Source organism: Emiliania huxleyi, assembly GCF_000372725.1.
Source record: "Emiliania huxleyi CCMP1516 chromosome Unknown EMIHUscaffold_19, whole genome shotgun sequence".
NCBI classification, from domain to species: Eukaryota; Haptophyta; order Isochrysidales; family Noelaerhabdaceae; genus Emiliania; species Emiliania huxleyi.
Genome location: NW_005200690.1, coordinates 564,929 through 585,583, shown reverse-complemented (window position 1 = coordinate 585,583; position 20,655 = coordinate 564,929). Strand labels below are relative to the sequence as shown.

Genomic DNA, 20,655 nt, shown 5'->3' with positions numbered 1-20,655 from the left:
GGGGGCTGGTGCCGGTCTCTAGACGGGTCTACCCCCCTCGCCGTAGGTGCTGCTCGAGGGGGGCGCGGACCCCGCCCTCCGCCACGTGCGGGACGGCTTCCGCGTGCCATACGACGTGGCAAAGACGCGCGAGGTGCGCGATCTCCCCATATCTCCCACCATCTCCCACCATCTCCCACCATCTCCCACATCTCCCCACGACGCGCGGGGCGCGCGGGCGGCGCTCCGCGGGGAGATGCCGTTTCCGCGTTGGCCGCGTAGGTGCGCAACGCCTTCCGCAAGGCGCGCGCGGAGTTGCCCGAGCGGTGGGATTGGGCTGCCGCGCACGTGCCCCAGGGCCTGACGGAGCAGGAGGAGGCGGACAGGGAGGAGCGCGAGCGCGCAAAGGCGAGGGAGAAGAAGAAGAAGGCGGAGAAGGCGCGCAAGGAGCGGCGCAAGCAGGAGGAGGCGGAGCGTGCCGCCGCTGCCGCCCTCCTCGCCGAGGCGACAGCGGGCGCCGATTTGGCCGCTCTCTCCGCCTCCATCGAGAAGGCGCAGGGCGTGGGCTGCGACGGCGCCGAGCTCGAGCGGGCGCGCGAGAGGCTCGCCGCGCTCCAGTTTGAGGCGACCGACCCGGCGGCCATCGCGAGGAGGGAGCGCGAAAAGCGGGCGGCGGCGGCCGAGGCGCGGCTGAACAGGCTCACGGAGGGCGCTCAGTGAAGGTAAGGTGCCGGAGCACGCAGGGGGTTGCGGGGCGTAGAGAGCCGAGCTCGGGTCTCGCGAGTGTGACTGTGAGAGTTGTGAGCTGCGCAGCAGTCGGTTTCCGAGTTTCCGTAAACCTCAATAGCCTTGTATCATGCCGTAAGAACACTCTCGCAAGATCTACAATCTACTGTGTACAGAGAGATCTCTCGACACTCGAGGGGTAAAACCGCCTCTCGAGACTCGACCGTCATTGCACATCTTGTGCGAGATCCGGATTGCGGATAGACCTGTAGACCTGTTATCCGGATCTGCGCACGCGCGCGGGATCTCGCGCCGCGATATGCACAAAACGAGTGTACCCCATCTCGCGTCCCCTCCAAATGTCTAAGAGAAGGCGGGCGACAGTGGCCCTCCAAGTCAGCCTCTCTCGTCGTGCAGCTCCTCCGGGATCGCCGGCTCCGAAGGCGTGCGCAGACGAGCTCTGGGCGACAGCGCCGGCGGGCTCGCGTGCATGCTGGGCAGCGCTTCCGTCTCGACGGCGGCGAGCACGCGGGCCGCCACCCTCTCCTGCAGCTGCGCGTGCGACGATGGCGCGCGCGTGGCGACGAGCTCGTCGGGCGCTGCCTGAGACCGCACCACCCACGGGACTGAACCCACGCTGGATTCGAGACTCTGGAGGGTATGGTACTAGGCGCTGCCGTCTGAGCGACGCGGCGCGAGATGGCGTGCGAGTCATAGTGCGGCTCTGCCGTCACCTGCGGCGCCGAAGAACGGACGGTGAGGCGCACCGCCAAGGTACGCGCGGCCGCCCCAAGGCCGCTCGCGCCTCTCGGATGGCGTCCACCACCGGTGGGAGCGAGATTGGCGCCTACGGGAGGTGTGGGGAGATGTCTCGGAGATGTGGGGAGATATGGGGAGATATGGGGAGATTGTCGCCTACAGAAGAGCGGCGAGACGGCTGGGAGGAGGCGGCCTGGGTGGTGCGCCACCGGCACAGACAGACGGGGCGCATCTCGCGACTCGGCCTCCACCTAGCACCACACCCCCAGGGTCTCGAACCCAGTGTGGGCTCAGTCCCGTGGGTGGTGCGGTCTCACTGAAGCCTCCACCTCAAGGATGGCGACATGGCGCGCGCCGTGGAAGGAGTTGAGCTCCCAGTAGCTGTTCCCCCAGCTGAAGCACGTGAGCGTCTTCTTGATGGAGGCGCAGGCCGGGTCCGCCTGAGACCGCACCACCCACGGGACTGAACCCACGCTGGATTCGAGACTCTGGGGGTATGGTACTAGGTGTTCTTGATGGAGGCGCAGGCCGGGTCCGCCTGACCCGAGCGAGAGTAGCCGGGTAGGGTCGAGTGGCGAGGGGGAAGGGAGAGGCGGCGTGCGAGAGGATTCCCCTCTCTAGACGGTAGGGGAGCGGCCTGCAGAGGATTCCCCTTCTGACGGTAGCTCCGACAGCCAACCCTCTCCGAGATCGCACAGACCGCCTCGCGTGCCCCCATGTGTCCCGCGAGTGTGCGTGCCCCGTCGTCCGTGCTAGGGACGTGTGATACGCTGACTGACTGCTCCGCCTGCTTGAGCAGCACCAGGTACTCCCGGCCGGTGAGCGTCCGCTCGATCAGTGTCGGCGAAGCCGCCGCCTTCTGGTCGCTGCCTAGAAAAGAAAGACAGGCCGGGTCACCTGTGTTTCACTTCTAGCCGCCGCCTTCTGGTCGCTGTCGCCCTCGACGCCGACCTGTTCACAGCTCGACGTGTGAAGAGACGCTGTTCACACCACGATGGGCGCGCAGCGGTGCACCACCCATGTCTGGTGTTGGAAGGAGACATTGGATCCCTGCTGCCTCCTCCGGACTCGGCAGCGCTCGTGCTCGTTTGGTGAGCAGAGGTACGTACTCTCCACCTAGGGTTCGGGTACTGTGGGGTAGGGGAGGGTTGGCGTCTGGTGTCCCGAGGCACGTGCTCTCTACCTCGAAGACTTCGTACCGCGAGACGTGCCTCCGCAGCTCCTCCTCGCGAGGCAGCCGCTGCAGCAGGAACTTGCGCGTCACCGCCTGCCGAGATATGGAGAGATATGGGGAGATATGGGGTGATATTGGGAGATTGCAGCAGGAACTTGCGCGTGGCCGGGCACGTGTCTAGGAAGTGTCTAGGAAGTGTCTAGGAACTTGCGCGTGTCCGCCTGCGGGCCGGGCACGCCGAGCAGCGCCGAGATGCGCGCCACCGCGCGCCGGATCTTCTCCTCGAAGCTGCACGAGTTGTCGACGATGTACAGGTGCTCGTGCCCCGTCCAGCAGTCGAGCGTGCGCCGGTCGACCTCGATCGCCGCCTCGACGGATTCTGTGCGGCTCTCGTTGTTGGCGAGGCTGTAGAAGGGGGCGGCGCCGTCGGCGGCGGTGACGAGGTGCACAACGGCGTCGTACCTCTGGTCGCGAAGCATCACCGGCGTCAGCTGCAGCTCCTCAAGCAGCAGCTCCCACTGCTCCTCCTCCATGTACGCCTTGCCATCCATCAAGCCGCGGTCGAGCAGCACCACTGCCGGGCGACCCGACCCCTTCGCCAGCGCGATGAAGGCGTCCTCGACCTCGCGCTGCACCTGCATCAGGTGCTTCTGGAAGGCGAAGCCCGACGCCTCGTCGCTTGGCAGCGGAACGCCGCCCGAGAAGAGCATCGTCGCCGTCTCGGGCACCGTCAGCACCAGAAAGCCAAGCTCCTCGAGCCGGATACGGAGCTTGGCCAGCGCGGTGGTCTTGCCGCCGCATGGGCCGCCCGTCAGGACGATTCGGTGCAGCGGCTGGGGTACCAGCGCGCCCGCTACGCCGCGAGCCCGCAGCGCCGTTAGCTCGCGCTCCTTGAGCCGGAGCTGCGACTGCTGGTTTTCGACGAGGGCCTCCAGCGCCTGCAGGCGCTTCTGCCCGCGCTTTTTCTGCCTCTGCCAGTGCACGGCGATGAGCACGGCGACGCCAGCGCCAAAGATTGCAGCGGACACAGCAGAGTCGTTCATGTCGGACCCCCCCCTAGCATGTGGTGTGAGCAGAAGCGCGCCCCCCCCCCCTGGAAGCGATGCCCGCCTGCTCCAGCACAGCCTGACCCACAGCCGAGGGTTAGGGTTAGGGTTAGGGTTAGGGTTAGGGTTAGGGTTAGGGTCAGAGAGTTCAAGCCGTTGTGTGCAGCTCCTACCTAAGAACGGGCCGCTTCGGGTCGGAATGGAGGAACCAGCGGTCCGTTGACGCGAGCTCTCGGTGAATGCTCCGAGTTCTTAGGGTTAGGGTTAGGGTTAGTAGGGTTAGGGTTAGGGTTAGGGTTAGGGTTAGGGTTAGGGTTAGGGTTAGGGTTAGGGTTAGGGGTAGCTTGTTGTCGTCGCGCCGATAAGACAGAGACACGGGCAGCAGACGCGACCCAATCGACGCACCAGAGCATGGTTGGGCGTGTGAGCCGCCATCTTGGACTGTGAGAGGCGAGTATTTGCAACCGGGAGCTCGCCGCCGCCCCTACACCGCCGCCGCCGCCCTCCCGAGGGCAGATAATAGCCCAAGTCGATGAGTGCGCCCCGGCCCTCGACATCTCGGTGGCAGAGGCGACCCAAGCGATGCACCAGAGCACGGCTGGGCGTGTGAGCAGCCGTGTTTGACTGTGAGGCGAATATTTGTCATCGGAGCGCGCCGCCGACTCTACACCGCCGCCGCCGCGCGCCACGGTTGCCAGCCGTGCCTTCGCGGGAGCCGTCCCTCGAGCCGCGTCCCGTCGCCACTGTCCCTGAGTGCGTCCCGCCTTGGCGGCACACACTCGACGAGGACAGTCCGGCCGACGGGAGTGTCGCGCGCCGGCGACGATTGCGGCGTGGTGGGTGTGTGTACGAAGCGACGATGGCACGACCACCTCCCTGCATCGCAGACCGGGCAAGGAGGGGCCTGCTCGCGTTCCGCGGAACAGGAGATCTCTCCCCATCCCCTGAAAAAAGAAAGCAAGCCTAGGACAAACCCAAGTAGACTGACGAGAAGCCCTGGCCTGGTCCGCCGAAAGCTCGTGCCACTTACGAGGGGGGGGGATAAGCGTAAAAAGGGACGGAAGCCGAGAGCGCTCGCAAAGAGGACGCGGCGGCGGCCAATGGCCACATCATCAGCATCACCGCCCGCACCACCGCCCTCTCCCGCCGTCCCGCCGCCTTTGGTTACCCGCGACGGCGCCGCTATGCCGCTCGGCGGCGATCGACTGCAGAATGACACGCCGCCCATGCTGCTCGGTCCGCCGCCTCTGGCTACCCGCGATGGCTCCGCGTTGTAATCAAGTCGATGCAAGTCAAGGCTCGCGAGCAAGCCCCCCACTTGTGCTCAGGTTCTGCTGAATGCACTCTCCCTTCCCCGCGCTTTCGCAGGTCCATCCCACATGGGCCCCGCGGGGGAGGCGCCGGCGGTGGTGACAGAGGCGCAGGGCTGGCGGCTGCACCTCTCGAGTCGCAGCAGCACCGGCTACGCAGGCGTGCGCAAGCAGGAGCAGGCGTCGGGCTCGCGCGGCCGCCGACTTCCCTGGGCGTCGGGCCGCTTCGCGGCGTACCACACGGTGGACGGACGACGGGTCTACGACGGCTCTTCGACTCGGCGGTGGAGGCGGCGGTGGCACGCGCGGGCGGAGGGGTCGGTGGACGGACAGGTCGCCGCCCGCCGGCGCGAGGTGCGCTAGACTGGGAGACCACCTCACTATGGAGCCTGGACCCAGTTCTCATGATTGTACATGACTAGCGATGTGTTATAGTTCCTCTTGTGTAAGTAAGACGCGATCCCGCCCAAGGGGCGTCTACTTGGGTTTGTCCGCGACACATCGCGGGAGATACATGCCCAAGTCTCGCGGCACGGGGAAACCCGCAAATCCATCCCCGCCGGGGCGTAAATCGGAGTCCAGGGCGAACCACCTCGTACCGTTGGCGCGGAGAAGACAGCGGGGATCACTCACTACTCGAGTAGCAGCGCTAGGAGCTCTTCTCGAGGATGCGCACGCGCGTTCGACGGACAAGTACAGCCGCCTCGCCGGCCGCGGAGTGTGGCCAGTCGGGCGCGAACTCGCTGTCCGAGCGCCTCATGTTGATCCCAGCCATCCGCAAGGACAGCACGACTGGCTACAAGAACGTGACCTTCAACCGCAGCAAAAACAAGTTCCAGGCGGAGGTGCAGGATGGCGGCAAGCGTATCTTCCTCGGCTGCTTCGACACCGCCCAGGGGGCGGCCACCGCCTACGCTCGCTCAGAGTACGGCCGCGCCGACGCCGCAAAGCTGCTGCAGCCTCGCCCAGCTCTCACTGCCGCTGGCGCCGAGGCGATACAGCTGGCGGAGAGGGAGGGTCTCACCCTAGCCATCAGCAGCAGCAACAACACCGGCTACAAAGGCGTCTGCTACAACCCGAATCAGACAGGCAGCAAGAAGTACCAGCTGAGGGTGGGGGCTGGCAGCAGGAAGGTTCACCTCGGCGTCTTCGCCACCGCCGAGCAGGCGGCGCTCTTCTACGCCCGCAGGGAGGCGGGCAGGGTCACCAGCGATCTCACCGCCCAGGCAGCTCGGCAGGCGGGGAGGGAGGGCCTCACCCTCTTGTCCAATGTCGCCCTTGCGAGCCCCACCAGCCATCACCTCAGGTGACAGGTCTGAGCGGGCCTCCCGCCTCCCGGGGTACACCACGTGTGTGGTTCCGGACTGTGTGCACCATATAGAGCGTGACGTGCGCATGGGTCAACAGCCCCCCCCCCCCCCCCCCTCTGTGTGTGCGCTAGCTGACACCTCTGTCTTCTGTCTCTACCGTGTTGTAAAGCCGTGACCCGTGTAGTACACACCCCCCATCCATACCTGGGCGTTCTTCATGGGCGTAACGTACAGTACAGTGCATGATAATGCATCGAGACGAAGCCCACACTACACACATCAATCCCCGTCCAAGCCCGGCAGTAGGTCGTCAAAGCCGAGCGCGTCGACCGCCACCCGGCTTGGGGCGGCACCGGCCGCCTCTCCCTCGGCCGCCGCGACGACGCAAGCCTCTTCCGGTCGGCACTCCTCGAAACCGGCGTTGAGCGTCCCCGGCGTGGCGAGGAGGCGCGCGAGCATCGGCGCACGCGCCTCCGCGCTGGCAAACAGCTCCTCCGGCAGGTAGACGCCCGCGCGCGGCAGCGCCGCTCGGAGGAGCTCCGCCTGCCGCGCCGCCTCTGGGGCGGGCGGGTCGCCCAAACCACCGCCGGCCGCGGCGACGCCGTGCGCGCCGGTCGCCTCCAACATCGCGAGCGCGAACTCGGCGCAGCTCTGGCCGACGCAGCGCCGGAAGGAGGAGTGCGCCTGCACCGCCGAAGGACATGAGCCGAGATGAGCCGAGATGAGCCGAGATCGTGCCGGAAGGAGGAGTGCGCCTGCACCGCCGTGACGCGGGATCCGTCCTCCGCCGCCGCGTCGACGCGCATCGCGTGCGTCTCGCCTGTGAAGGAGAGGAGCAGAGAGGAGCAGAGAGGAGCAGAGAGGAGCAGAGATGAGCAGAGAGGAGGAGCCGAGAGGAGCAGAGAGGAGCAGAGAGGAGCCAAGAGGAGCAGAGAGGAGCAGAGAGGAGCCAAGAGGAGCAGAGATGAGCCGAGAGGAGCAGAGATGAGCAGAGATCGCGCATCGCGTGCGTCTCGCCTGTGAAGAGGTCGGTCAGCCGCACGAGCGGCTGCGAAAAGTCGGCTAGGCCCTGCGAGAAGGAGCGCCTCTTCCACCAGCCGCGCGGCACGACATCAACCATCACCCCCATCACCGAGTTCCAGAGCTCAGGCGCGGTGCCCATGCCGACCGACGAGCTGCCCGTGATGGAGAGCCGCTCCGCCACCGTGCAGCCCTCTGGGAAGGGCCAGCTCCAGACAGAGCGCTCGCCGACCAGCGACTCAGACGCCTCGTCGCGGCCGCGGAGGAAGAACTCGACCTTGCGCAGCCCGCCGCCTGCGTCCATCTGCGGCGAGAGCCGGCCGGCACGGAAGACAGGCACCTCCTCCCCGAATCCGTCGTTCGTGATGAATAGGTTGACGGCGCCGCTGCCGCCGAGGCCGGCGGTGAAGTAGCTGAAGTCAAGGTCGTGCACTCGCCGCCGCAGCCGCGCTGCACACTCCATCGCCAGCACGTTGGACAGGCCGGGGAAGGCACCGCCCGCGCAGAGGGCGAGAGTCCCGCTGGCGCGCGCAGAGCCGCCAAGAGTCTTTGCCTCCCGCAGGTACGCCACCGGGTCGGACAGGTCGACGTACACGGGCACGCTGGCGGCGATGGACGCGCGCAGCACGTCTGGCGACTCGCCAGCGTACGGGCCGGCCGTGTGCACGACGGCGATTGCGCCTTCGAGCGCAGCAGCGAGGGCTGCCTCATCGCGCCAGTCGAGCTGAAGGAAGTCGAAGCGGCTCTGCGAGAACCGACCCGCCCGCTCGCGCCTCACCTCTGCCAGGGCCGCCTCGCCTCTGGCGCGATCGCGGCCGGCGAGCTGGATGGCCACTGGCTGGGCACGCGAGATCAGATGCGCAGCCACGGCGGTGCCGATCCGTCCGGTGCCGCCCAGCACGACGATTTTCGGCAGCACCGGTGCGGCTGGTGTGTTCGGAACTGGCATTCGCCGACGCTCGTCCCACGGCCTCCAGTTGGAGAGGCCGGAGGCTGCGGCCGCAAAGTGGATTAGCAGTAGCCGGACAGAAGTCGGCATTACACAAGGGGGCACAGGGAAGTCGGTGTGTTGTCGTTTGGCCCAGGGGATGTGAGGACCCGGCTGGCCGGGAGGACTGGCGCTTCGAAGAAAGGCAGGGGACGGCGCGCACTGCACTACCTCCTGTATCGGGGTAATGGGGGGTTTACGAGGTGTGAACGTGAACAGAGTAGCCAGATCGCTCATGGGGGGCCTCCCGGACGTATGATCCTAGCCCAATAAGCGCCACGGAGCAGATTTGGATTTTTGACAGAATTAAATGCACTGCCCCCGCACGGTACTAACGATCGTAGTTTTGGGGGCGGCGCCCCTCACGGCACCACACTGACGCAGGACAGCCCGAGATTAGCCTAGCAGTGACTGGGAATCGCCTGCCGGTCGGCTTGGCATGAGCCAAGCACTTGGGTGGCCGTCAACCGAGTCCGAGCGGCGCCTGAGGTGGGTGCCACGGCGTCCGCACGAAGGCGTGGCGGGGTGAGGAGCCAGGGGTGGTGAACACCTCCCCGACGGGCGCGCGGCGCGCCGGATGGTCCGCCGAGGCCGCCGCCGCCCCGGCGGCGGCGATGGGGGCGGCGGCGCCGACCCGGCCGGCGTTTGTCGGCTCCACCTACAGAAGAGCAGTCTCTGTGGGTCGACGATACTAACTCGGTAGTAACGCTGAGCGGTGCTGTGCGACGCCGCGTCGTGCGCGAGGCGACCTCCTGAGGCTACCTGAGCTGGCAATGGATGCCACCAGGACGCACGGCTAGCAGGAGCCAGTCGGGCATGCCCTGCTGTGGAGCAGAGCCTGCTGGCGCACCGGCGATACTAACTCAGCGTGCCGCGAGAGGCGAATCTGGGCGACTTTGGAGGCGCAGTTCTCGAGGTTGCCGTCGACGATTGATGTCGGGTAACTTGTCACTGCCGTCCGGGAAGCTCTTCTCTCAGCAGGCCGAGCGCCGTGGCATCGCGCGGCTCGCAGCGCTGTCGCGGCGCCGAGACCCCCAAAACTCGCGAGACCTCGATACTAACAAAGACTGCGATACTGGAGGTACCGAGTGCACAGTTCGCCCGCCTTCTCAGTACTCTCGTGAGGCTGTGAAAGCACGCCCACCCCCGAAGGCAAGTGCGTCTGATTCACAGCTTAGGAGAGTACCTTCTCAGGCCTGTGTAAGAAAGAAACAGGCGGAATCACCACACGTTGCTTCACGTTGTGGCTTCTCTGGCTGGTATCTGGATGGAGTCCTCCTGGCTGCTATCCGCCCACCAGCCGGCCACAGGCCGCCACCCTCGCCGCGGCCGGCGTCGAGAACGGCCAGACAGCAGACTCGACCCGCTCGGGTCCCGCGCGCCGCGGGTGTCGCGCCGCTGCCTGCGTCTCGTCGCGCCGCTGCAGCAGCGCCAGCAGCGGCTCTATCACAGCACACTGGCACGACAAGGGCGTGGACTGGCGCACACTAGAGGACTCACGGCCACGCGCCGCCACTGGATGACCTTTGTGTGTTGTGGCTCAGTGTGCTAGAGAGGTTAGCCCCTGGAGCAGCCTGCGAGCGTCACAGTGAGCATCTGCAGCTTGAAGTGGTGGCCGCCGGAGGAGGTCTCGTTGAGGAGGCGAAGCCGCATGTAGCAGCTCGCGTCACCGGTGGAGCGGCGGTGGATGGAGGTGGAGGAGGCACCCTCGGATGGCCGGCTCGAGTCGTTGCTCACCGAGAGCTCGACGCCGCGCTCGGCTGTGATTGACACCCGCCGCCCTCCCCTGCTCGGCCGCGAGTGCGCGTCCAGCACAAACGGGTCGCATCGGCAGGAGCCAAAGCACGACACCGCGGCCCGACCTTGCCTCTCGTACGAGGTGAGGTAGTGCAGCGTCGCGCACGCGCGCGGCAGATTCGCCGCGCCTCGCCCGGCCTCGAGCGGCTCCTTGCGCCGCAGCGGGCGCCACGCCTCCACCGCCACCCCAAACTCAATCGTCGCGCCCGGCCGGAGGGCGACAACGCCGTCGGTGCGCTTGCCTCGCACGTACTCGCCCGACGTGCGGTTGAAGACGAGCGCGTAGTCGCAGGCGAACCAGCCATGCCGCACGGAGGCGGCGGGGGCGGCGCCCACGCTCCGCGACACCGGGCACGAAGGGCGGGAGTGGACGCACTGACCCATCGACTCGCCCGTGCCGCAGTGCGCCGACCTCCACCGCATCTGCTCCACTCTTGCGCGCGAGCGCGCCTTCGACGCGCTCTCGACGCTCCGGAAGGCGATGCAGCGCGCCGAGCCGGGGTGCAGCTTCCCCGACTGCAGCAGCGCTCGCGTCCCCTCCATCGCTGGCGGAGGGAGTTCACGCCGCTGGTGCTGGTGCCTGCCGGGAGCCAGACGGACAGACGCCGCCGCCCGACCGATCCAGTGCTGCACAATGGCGCGCGCGTACGCGGCGCCGAAGCGGCCCGTCCTCGGGTGGAGGCAGTCGGCGGCGACGTCCGCCCGTGCGAAGTTGGCCGCGCGCTGCAAATAGAGTGGTGCAAAGGCGTGGTAGTAGGAGAGGCAGGTGAGGTCGTACTGCTCGCAAAGCGACTCAAAGGCGTGCTCCGCCCTCGCGTGCGGGCCCTTGTCGGCCGGCAGGTCGGGCTCCTCTTTGTCCGGCGTGTGCTTCATCTTCCACTCGAGGTGCGCCGTCGCGCAGAACTCGCGGACGGTGAAGAAGACCAGCGCTGGCGCCGACGGCAGCGAGAGGAGCTGCCGGACGAGCAGTTCGGTCTGGGCAAGGTCGAGGAAGCGCGCCATCGAGCCAAACTCGAGGAAGATGAGGTGAGGGCTCGGCGGCAGCAGCCCGTGCATGCAGTGCCGGAACTGCTGCGCCGGAGTCGCGTCGACTGCTCCGTTGTAGAGCTGGTGCTCGGCGTGCGGCCAGGACTGGTTGATGACTCGCAACGCGTGCACCCACATGCCCTCTCGCTGGAGGCGTGGTGTCATGCAGCGAGCGTACTTCTGCTCCAGGCAGCCTCCGTCGGCTGCGACTGAGGCGCCGAGCACACCGATGTGGATCGGCTTGCCGCGCCGCAGCCTCGAAGTGAGCGGCGCGAGCGCGGCGTCGCTGGCCATGTGCCGCAAGGAACTTGCGAGCACAGAGGGTGGCAGTGTGGGAGCATCAGTCGGTGTAGGTGGCAAGGTCGACATACGGAAGTCGCTGAGAGGGGTGAAGGGTCGAAAGGTGGCGGGCGGCGTGTCGCCTCATGACTTCCTTTTGTCGGCGTTTTTTTCCCACGCTTCTTTCTTTCTTTCAATTGTAGGCAAAGAAAGACGCTGCGCACACACAAAATCACAGTGGGTGGAAAGCGAAGAGTCACTTTACAGTGGTCGATTAGAGATGTGTCTGAGAGAGATGAGCAGCACCGCGAGCAGCACCGCGAAGTAAGCTCGACCGGGCGCGTGTCAGCTAGAAGTTTGCCAGTAGAAAACAGCTGGCGCCCTTTCCATCATTTTATGCGTTTTTTTTTCCTACGACCGTCCCACAACTGGTATTACTACCGACCCAAAAGGGGGGCAGGATGGCCGATTCGTCGCTGACACCCACTGACTGGAGTGACGGGCTCCTTCAACCATTGAAGACACGTGTCGATGAGCTTCTAACTCGATCGCGTACTCGAGATACAGCTTGAGATGTGCGAGTTGGAGTGGCCTCACGGAGTCGGCGCCGCCGCTCGGCGCTCTTCTGCTGGTTTGGCGATCCAGCGCTGCTCGTCAAGACAGAGGCTGCCTCCACTCCTGAGCTGCTCAGGCCTGGTCAAGGCCACCCACCGGCATGCTCTGGGAGCGCGGATGCACACCAGATCGCGCTGCTGAACCCACGGTGGCTGCCTTTGGCCACCGGCAGCGCCGGTGCGACGACATGCTGGCGGCGGTCTTCCGCAAACTACTGTCAGGCGAGTGCACGACGAGATGTGACCATGGGCGCTCGCATGTGTGCTCAGGGCACCTCAGGGCTGCTGCGTGACGCGTGGCTCGGCTCCGCGAGCGCTTGTGAATTTTCTGTGATTTTATAAGTCTCTCCCCCGCAAGTGAGGGGGTGGTTTCGGAGTTGCACCGTCATCCGTCCGTTTCGCGCGCATTAGCGACGATGCTCTCGACGCTCCGACACCGTGGCGGCAAGAGGAAGGTGGGCGAAAGCGGAGCCGTTGCTGGCGAGGACCCCGACGCCCGACGATGGCGACGGCTACGCCGTCAAGATGCTGTGCAGAGTCTCCTCGATGTCGCACGGCCCAAACAAGCAACTTCTCGAGCGCTGGCCGACACACTCGAGCTCGTGGTGGAAGAATGGAGTGTTCACGCAGCGGAGATGCAAGGGGACACGTATGAGATCGTCGGCGGCGAAGAGCGTGCCAATGCCAAGAAGAACCTGCGCCGAGGGTCGGAGACAAAAAGCGTTATGAGCATGGTGCTAGATGCGGCCGGCACAGATGAGCTGCCGCAGGCAAGCCGCTGCTGCCACTGCCGCTGACGCACGTACCGCTCGCGCCCAACCAGTCGCAGCCCCCACGCCTGCAGGTGCTCGAGCTCGTCTCGAAGCTCCAAACCAGCTCTGGCCGCGCTGCACTAGTCGATATGTACGGAGCAAAGCACGAATGCGCCGACGATGCCGAGATGGCAAATGACGATGATGATGTCGATGCGAGCCGCTGCGTCCCGCCTGCAGGGACCAAGGTAGCGCTGTGCAAGCTTGCTGCCCACACCGTCATGAATGAGCAGTGTGGCACAATCGCCGGCTACTCAGCTGAAGCCGATCGGTACGTGTCACCGGTGGTCTCATGCCCAGTGAGGTAGTGCATCTGACTATCCCGGATCCTGCTGACCAAGCTCCTCTTGTAGCTCGATCGGTCACACCGCCATCGCCGCCGGGGAGAGGGGGGACGACACTGCTTCGGCAGCGTGCACCGCGATCCTGCACCGTGTTTGTTATGACCCCCCCTAATGAACACTCCAGTGAGGGTGGGCGAGACGATCGAGGGGTCCCGTACCATGCGGAATCGACCCTATCCAGTGCTCAAGTGCTCACGTGTCACCAACGTGTCTCGTCGTGGGCATGGGTTTGTGGGTGTGGCGGTGAGAGAGTCAGTTCTATGGATGGGTGAGCGTATGCGAGTAGAGGCGCGTGAGCCGATTCTAGATCGCATGCCATTGGCATATAACTTGGCTTGGCGTGCGACCTCAGCGCGCCCGCCGTCAGCTCGACGGGGCGCGCATGTCAGCGAGAGGTTTGCCGGTAGAGCGATCCCGGTCTTGCTTGAGCTCGACTGATTGAGAATAATAAATGCGTGGATATCGTCCAAATGCAAAGCCCGCTTTTGCCCTCGCTCGCGCAACGTAATGAATTTTACAACTACGAAATGAAATATGGCTGAGCCGTGCCTGAACAGCTTCGGGAGCCGCGCGTTCCAGGACCCGCACCTCAATTTTGCGCACGGCGGCCAGGCCGACTTTCGCGGCCGCCACAACGTGCTTTATAACTTCCTCTCTGCGCCCGGACTCTCGGTCAACGTCAAAATTCAGGAGGCGGTCTTCACAATCCACGACGGGGCGCTCACAGTCAATGGCTCCTTCCTAGTAGAGGCGCACGTCGTCGCGCGCTTTGCCAATCAGAGGAGCGCGAAAGCCTCGTTCTGGGGGTCCGAGCTCAGCGAGACCAACTTTGGCTGGCAGGTCATCAATGGAACTTGCGTCGGCCGCCCGTTCCGGTTCGGCAGACGCGGCCACAAGACCTGCTACGGCCTCAAGATGGCCATGGCCTACTCGAGCGCCACCTTCGAGTTGGGCAACTGGACAGTGACGGTGCACGGCATGCAAAGCTGCAAAGGCTGCCTTATCGCGGGACCCGAGCACCGCCTGGACCTAGGCTTCTCCGCGCGCGGAGACGCGCCATCTCGCGACAGGCCTCACGGCATCGTCGGTCAGTCTTACGCCGCCCCTTTCCACGCGCGGCACGGAAAGAAGGACCTCTACCCGTGGTCGGGCCACTATACGACCAGCGCCCAGGCGGAAGGCGCCATTGAGGGCACGGCCTCCGAGTACGAGATGCAATCCGCCTTCGCGACCGAGTTCGCTTTCTCGCGCTTCAACGCGTTTGCGGCAAAAGGCGACCACGCGGCGGTCGGGAGCTCAAAGACCACGGACATCGTCGATGCGTCTTCAATCGAGCGCGTCGCAGATCCCGCCACCGAGGAGGAGCGCCGGCGACTCTCCGAGGCGCCGTGCCCACCCCCATCGCCACCGCCTGTTCCGTCGCCTCCGAAGGAGGACCCAACCTACCAAAGCCTCACCTGCGCTACGGGCAAGAAGAAGGATTTCTACATAGTCGAAGCGTGGCCGGTCAACGCAGCCCACGACCCCGCGACAGAAGAAGGACCACCGCAGATGTGTGCTGGTACTGGTGGTTACCGACTACGCGACAAGGAACTGTGCAAAGGGGAAGCTTCACGTGCCCTGGGAATGACTTGGCAATATGAACACTGTGGTGGCGAGCAGCTTCCAGCAAGTCATTGAGCGGGAATGTATCCAACGGAAGGCTGCTTCTATCAACAGGGCTACTCGTTCTGGTCGTTGTGTGCTCAGGATGGTTCTGATAATGGCGGCAACACTTACGACGCTGGGGTAAAGAACAATCTCCACCGAGGCATCTGCTATGGCTGCGTGGATGATCCTTGACCACCTTCTTGCCACCGGCATGCTCTGGGAGCGCGGATGCACACCAGATCGCGCTGCTGAACCCACGGTGGCTGCCTTCGGCCACCGGCAGCGCCGGTGCGACGACATGCTGGCGGCGGTCTTCCGCAAACTACTGTCAGGCGAGTGCACGACGAGATGTGACCATGGGCGCTCGCATGTGTGCTCAGGGCACCTCAGGGCTGCTGCGTGACGCGTGGCTCGGCTCCGCGAGCGCTTGTGAATTTTCTGTGATTTTTTTGTACTGATAGCACTTGTGGCAGTGGTCGAGTGCCGCAACGACCGCGTTCGCGAAGAGGCTAGATACATATGCGCAGCCACGGAGCGCTCCTCGCCGCCGCCGCCGCCGCCGCCGCCGCGCTGCTCGCCATCGCCGTTCGCCGGCGCAGGCGAGCGGTCGCGCTCAATGAGCACCGCCGTGGCCAGACGCAGTGCGAGGAGGAGGTCACAGTTGAGGAGGCACAGCGGCGCTTCGCTCGCCTCGCAGACGGAGAGCTCTCGCCGCCGGTGGCGCTGAGAGGGCTGCGAGCTGTCCACCGGCAGCGCCTCAGCAAGGGGCTACACTTTGTGTGCCTGCGCTGCCCGAGCGGGCGGACCATCGAGGCGGTCTTGCGCACCGAACTGCTGGCGGACCAGCAGCTGGGCCAGCTGTACCGGCTGGGCGACGCTCTGACGGTGAGCGGCGCCCTCGAGGCTCGCAGAGGCAGGCTCTCGATCCGCGCCACCCGGCTGAGCGTGGACGAGCCGTGGACGAGCCTCTTTGGCGACATACCGTTTGTGCACGACTTTGCCGCCGCTGCAGCCGCGGGCGGCGCGGGCGACGTCCTGCTCCAGACGGCCATCTCGCACGCGGAGCGGGTGCGAGAGCGGCTCGATGCGAACGCCGGCGTGCGCTGCGTGGCCGGTCTGGTGCGCCCCCGTCGCGGGCGGGTCCGCCGAGACGACTCGAGATCAGCCGAGCTCACCAGCCCGAGCTCACCTGCGAGTAGGTGCGGCCCGTTGCGGATGGGTCGCGGCACATGGAGTGCGGCCTCCTCGTCGAGCTGGGCGCCCAACAAGAGATGCTTCCCACGTGTTCTGTGCAGCACTAGCTCTCGAGAAAGGACGCCGGTGGCAGCCCGCACAATTCCGTCTCCGCTGCATCCATTGCCCCGTGTAGAGCCGCCGGCGATGTGTGCCTACCGGGAGATACCGGGAGATACCGGGAGATACGGGGAGATACGGGGAGATGCGAGGAGATACGGGGAGTATAGGGAGATACGGGGAGATCTAGCCGGCCATGTGTGCCTCAATGCAGGCGAGCCGATGCCTGCCCTCGAGGAGGCCGTTCGAGCCGACGCGGTGAGATCTAGCCGAGATTTCTAGCCGAGATGTGCGCTCTAGTGGCCTCCTCGACCACAGGCGGCTCTGCCCGCGGGGATGTACGCAGCATCAACAGTATCCTCCTCCTCCTCACCCCCCCTCCCCCCCCTCTCCCCCTCCTCACCCCCCCTCCCTAGGCGCTGCCGGACGCCGTCGTGCAGTGCGCCCGCTTGTCGCGGAGGACGAGTCCCGCCTCTGGGAGCCTTCTCGTAGCCCTCGTGTGGCCGGTAGGCGCATCTACCCGCTCTCGGAACGGCACGGCACGCTCTCTGCCGCCTGCGACGCCCTCGCCGGCATGATCCTCGCCGCTTCGCCGCGCCCAACCTGCCGCGTGCAGGCGTCGCCGCGAGATCGGCCCGAGATCGAGCGAGATCGAGCGAGATCGACCGAGGTGCCGCTTGCAGGCCTCGCCGCGCTCGCTCGAGCAGCGGATCGCTCTCGCCCTCCACGCGCGCGGCGTGCCCCTCTCCCTCAAGGACCACTCCGCCCTCGCCAGCGTCGCACACGTCTTTGGCCTCCGCGCCCTAGAAGGGGAAGACGTGCTCTTGTCTCCCAACCAGCGCTCGAGAGGACACGTATCCAACTGTGTTCAGTTGTCTTCCGCTGTGCTCACTGTCTTCGCAGCCCCTCCTCTCCACGCGGTGCTCTGAGGACGCTGCACAATACCGTCCTCCCGCCCTCATGTCGGCGTATTCACCCACGTAGGCACCTCGCGCGCTGATACCACACCACCCACGGAACCGAATCCACACTGGGTTCGATACCCTGGAGGTATGGTACACGTAGGCTCTTTCGGCGTCGGGGTCGTGCGCCGGTCCGGCCACGGCGTCTTGTGGGGCGAGACGCCGCGAGGCGAGGCGTCGGCGCGGCGGCAGCAGCGCACGGCCGCAGCACACGCGCCGCAGGCGGCGCCCCACGTATTGCCCGCGTCACCTTCGCCGCCGCCATTTTCGCCGCCGCCGCCCGTGCCGCCGCCGCCTCCGGCACCGCCTCCGCCTTCGCCACCGCCACCGTCGATCTCGCACACCCTAGAAGACGAGAGGCACGCGGGCGCTCACGCGCAGTCTGTGGACAGGCAGCACCCGTCTGCCGCGCCTACCACAAGCTCGAGCAGGCGGCGGCGCACATCGCGCTCCCCCTCTCGGCGAGCGCGCGCGCACTCGACGTGGGCGCCTCCCCGGGCGGCTGGACATCGTACCTCGCCGAGGTGCTGCCGAGAGACAGCCGAGAGATCGCCAAGAGACCGCCGAGAGATCGCCGAGAGATCGCCGAGAGATCGCCGAGAGACAGCCGAGAGATCGCCGAGAGACAGCCGAGAGATCGCCGAGAGATGGCCGAGAGATCGCCGAGAGATCGCCGAGAGATGGCCGAGAGATCGCCGAGAGATGGCCGAGAGATCGCCGAGAGATCGCCGAGAGATCGCCGAGAGACAGCCGAGAGATCGCCGAGAGACAGCCGAGAGATCGCCGAGAGATCGCCGAGAGACAGCCGAGAGATCGCCGAGAGATCGCCGAGAGACAGCCGAGAGATCGCCGAGAGATCGCCGAGAGATGGCCGAGAGATCGCCGAGAGATCGCCGAGAGTCACCGAGGTACGACGTGCAGCCCAGCCGTCCGCCGCACGACTGCAGGCCGGGATTGGCTCCGTCGTCGCCATCGACCCGGGGGCGCTCGAGCCGCGGGTCCTCGCGCTGCCCGCCGTGGAGCACTTGCGCACGCGATTCGAGGAGGCGCTTCCTCGGCTGCTCGAGCGCAGCCGCACCTCCGGGCCGTACGACCTCTACTGCTGCGACATGAACGCCCCGCCCGCCGTCGCGACCGACTTGCTGCTTCAGGCGCTGCCGCTGCTGCGGGCGGGCGCCGTGGTCGTGCTCACCTTCAAAAACACCTTCAAGAAGCCCGCGCCGTGGCACGAGGCGTGTGAGGCCGCGCTGGCGCGGCTGCGCGGTCCGCTCGACGGCGTCCGCTCCGTGCAGCTCTTTGCAAACACCGTGCGCGAGTGCACCGTCCTTGGCGAGGTGCGGGCGGCAGCGGAGGCGGGCGCTGCTGAGCGATGCAGAGCGATGCAGAGCGGCCGCGCCATGCTCCTGCGGCGGATCCTCGCCGACTACTTCGCCGAGCACGCCCCTGATGGCTCGCACAAGGTCGAGAACCTCGTGGCGCGCGTCGTGGGCGGCCCCCCCACCGCGCTCGACGGCGTCGGCGTCGTGGGCGGAGTCCTATGGGACGAGGCGGAGCTGTTCTCAAGGCTCGAGGCCAAGTACGGCGCGAAGGTGGACCCCGATCCGTAGACCGCGGACGGCGCTGAGGAGCGCGTTCGGCGCGCGCCCAATGGCCATGCGCTGTGGAGTTTGGAAGCAGAACTCGGAGTTGGTTGTCGTTTGCATGAGGCTCTCTGTTACATCGCGAGATGGCAGAACAAAATGGCACTCCTAATAAATAAATAAATAGAGCAGTCATCTCCAGGGAGAGATGGGCGACGCACACGAACACAGAGGGACAGTGCGCACCCCGCCCCGCTCGCAGGGCGTGCAGCACACAGCAACACAAGACATATCTAGGCGCTGTGCGCCTCCTCGGGATTTCTGGGGAGGTAGGAGTGTGTGTGTGTGTGTGTGTGTGTGTGTGTGTGTGTGTGTGTGTGTGTGTGTGTGTGTGTGTGTGTGTGTGTGTGTGTGTGTGTGTGTGTGTGTGTGTGTGTGTGTGTGTGTGTGTGTGTGTGTGTGTGTGTGTGTGTGTGTGTGTGTGTGTGTGTGTGTGTGCTCGCTCGCTCGTGGCACGGCGCATATTTTCACTCAGCTTGAGTGAACACGGAAAAATTCTTTTTCCCTGCTCGCTCAAGATGGCGGACTCCGAGCTTGAGTGGAGCCTCGCCGCCTTGTCGGTGGCCGACGACGTGCTCCGCAGTCCGCCGCCGCCGCTCGTCGTCCGCACCCCGTCAGAGGTGGAGGAGGCGGCCGTGGCGGGCCGGCGGCGCTCGGGCAGCGGTCGCGACGACTTTGACTTTCAGACGCCGTCGTCGGCGGCTGACTTGCCCTATCGTCCCAGCCCGACCGGATCATCCGCCGCCACATCGGCACGGGTTGGCTCCGGCTCCCGCGGCTCGGCGCGCTGGCAGGCGTCCTCGCGCAAGCCGCTGTCGGCGCACACCGGCGAGCCGAGGAGCGGCGGTGGGTCGTGCACATGCGCAATCTGCCTCTCGCCTGTCCGGCGCGTGGCGGCACCGACGCGCCGCGGCCTCTCCTTCGCGGGCGACGGCCCTGGCTCGCTCCCGCGCAAGCTCCCCTTTCGTACGCAGTGCTGCGGCCAGGCTCTCCTCCCCCCTCCCACCCCCGCCCGCGCCCACCCCACCGCCAGCTCTTCTCCTCGGCCCGCCGTCTGACGCCGCCCTCTCGGCCCCTCCCCCACCGCCTCCAGCTCTTCCACCGCTCGTGCCTGAGCGCCTTCAAGGAGCAGGCGGGCGGCAACGCGACGCTCTGCCCGCTCTGCCGTAGCGACTGCGTCACCGGCCTCACCCCGCGCCGGCAGCCTGCCCCGCGAACAAGCTTTGTCGGTGCGTCGCACCCATCGCCGCCCCAATGTCCACCCTCGCCGCAGCAAACGACGCCGCCGCCGCCTCCGCCGCCGCCGCCGCCTCCGCCTCCGCCCTCACCGCCACCGCCCTCACCGCCGCCGCCCTCTCCGCCTCCGCCCTCACCGCCACCGCCCTCACCGCCACCGCCCTCACCGCCACCGCCCTCACCGCCACCGTCCTCACCGCCACCGTCCTCACCGCCACCGCCCTCACCGCCACCGCCCTCACCGCCTCTCGTGGGCCCCTGTCCTGGAACGCAGGAGCCTCGTCCATGCGCGAGCTCATGCGCTCGCGCGCTGCCGCCGCCAGGCTCGCGCCCCGGCCGCCGCCACACCTCGGCTCATCTCGGCGACCCTCTTGCCCCTGCAGCGGCCGCCTCGCTCGCCCGCCTCCTCCACAGGCCGCTGCCGTCGCACCCCTTCCCCGCACCGCTGCAGTCGACACAGATAGGATCTCTCGTCACCAATGGTGAAGAAGGAAGGTGGGTCGGCGTGTGGAGCCTCTCCATTCCCTCCCCGTGACCAAGCAGACCTGGTAGAAAGCTCCTCGGCCACTTCGCACAACGAGATCCACTCCACGCCGTACATGAGGAGGGTGTGCTGACCGCATACCGCCGCCCGAGCGGGCGGTATGGCCTCCCACAGCGGCTCAACTAATCAAACCCACCGTAAGGCGC

General features: G+C 66.3%; 4 protein-coding genes across 4 annotated transcripts; 2 read left to right on the top strand and 2 right to left on the bottom strand.

Moving 5' to 3' along the window:
• Positions 1–970: 970 nt before the first annotated feature.
• On the bottom strand, positions 971–3,681 carry EMIHUDRAFT_462927 (hypothetical protein; the record flags this gene model as incomplete). Its single annotated transcript, XM_005782434.1, has 9 exons — positions 971–1,308; positions 1,383–1,439; positions 1,511–1,552; positions 1,695–1,715; positions 1,794–1,904; positions 2,240–2,334; positions 2,373–2,415; positions 2,648–2,731; positions 2,902–3,681. 9 exons carry the CDS (start codon positions 3,679–3,681, stop codon positions 1,102–1,104), a joined length of 1,440 nt encoding a protein of 479 aa, XP_005782491.1. The 3' UTR covers positions 971–1,101.
• A 1,114-nt stretch (positions 3,682–4,795) lies between these two features.
• On the top strand, positions 4,796–5,432 carry EMIHUDRAFT_353029 (hypothetical protein; the record flags this gene model as incomplete). Its single annotated transcript, XM_005782433.1, has 2 exons — positions 4,796–4,981; positions 5,053–5,432. A coding segment is annotated over one exon (363 nt), but the record flags the coding sequence as incomplete, so codon positions are not given.
• A 1,079-nt stretch (positions 5,433–6,511) lies between these two features.
• EMIHUDRAFT_353027 (hypothetical protein) lies at positions 6,512–6,973 on the bottom strand. Its single transcript, XM_005782432.1, has one exon. It carries the CDS (start codon positions 6,929–6,931, stop codon positions 6,584–6,586), a length of 348 nt encoding a protein of 115 aa, XP_005782489.1. The 5' UTR covers positions 6,932–6,973; the 3' UTR covers positions 6,512–6,583.
• Positions 6,974–13,718: 6,745 nt separating this feature from the next.
• On the top strand, positions 13,719–18,696 carry EMIHUDRAFT_462926 (hypothetical protein; the record flags this gene model as incomplete). The annotated part of the gene is made up of 7 exons (XM_005782431.1): positions 13,719–14,737; positions 15,434–15,953; positions 16,034–16,091; positions 16,342–16,385; positions 16,544–16,566; positions 16,638–16,737; positions 18,133–18,696. The coding sequence occupies 7 exons, from the start codon at positions 13,719–13,721 to the stop codon at positions 18,694–18,696; spliced, it is 2,328 nt and encodes a 775-aa protein (XP_005782488.1).
• Positions 18,697–20,655: the final 1,959 nt, after the last annotated feature.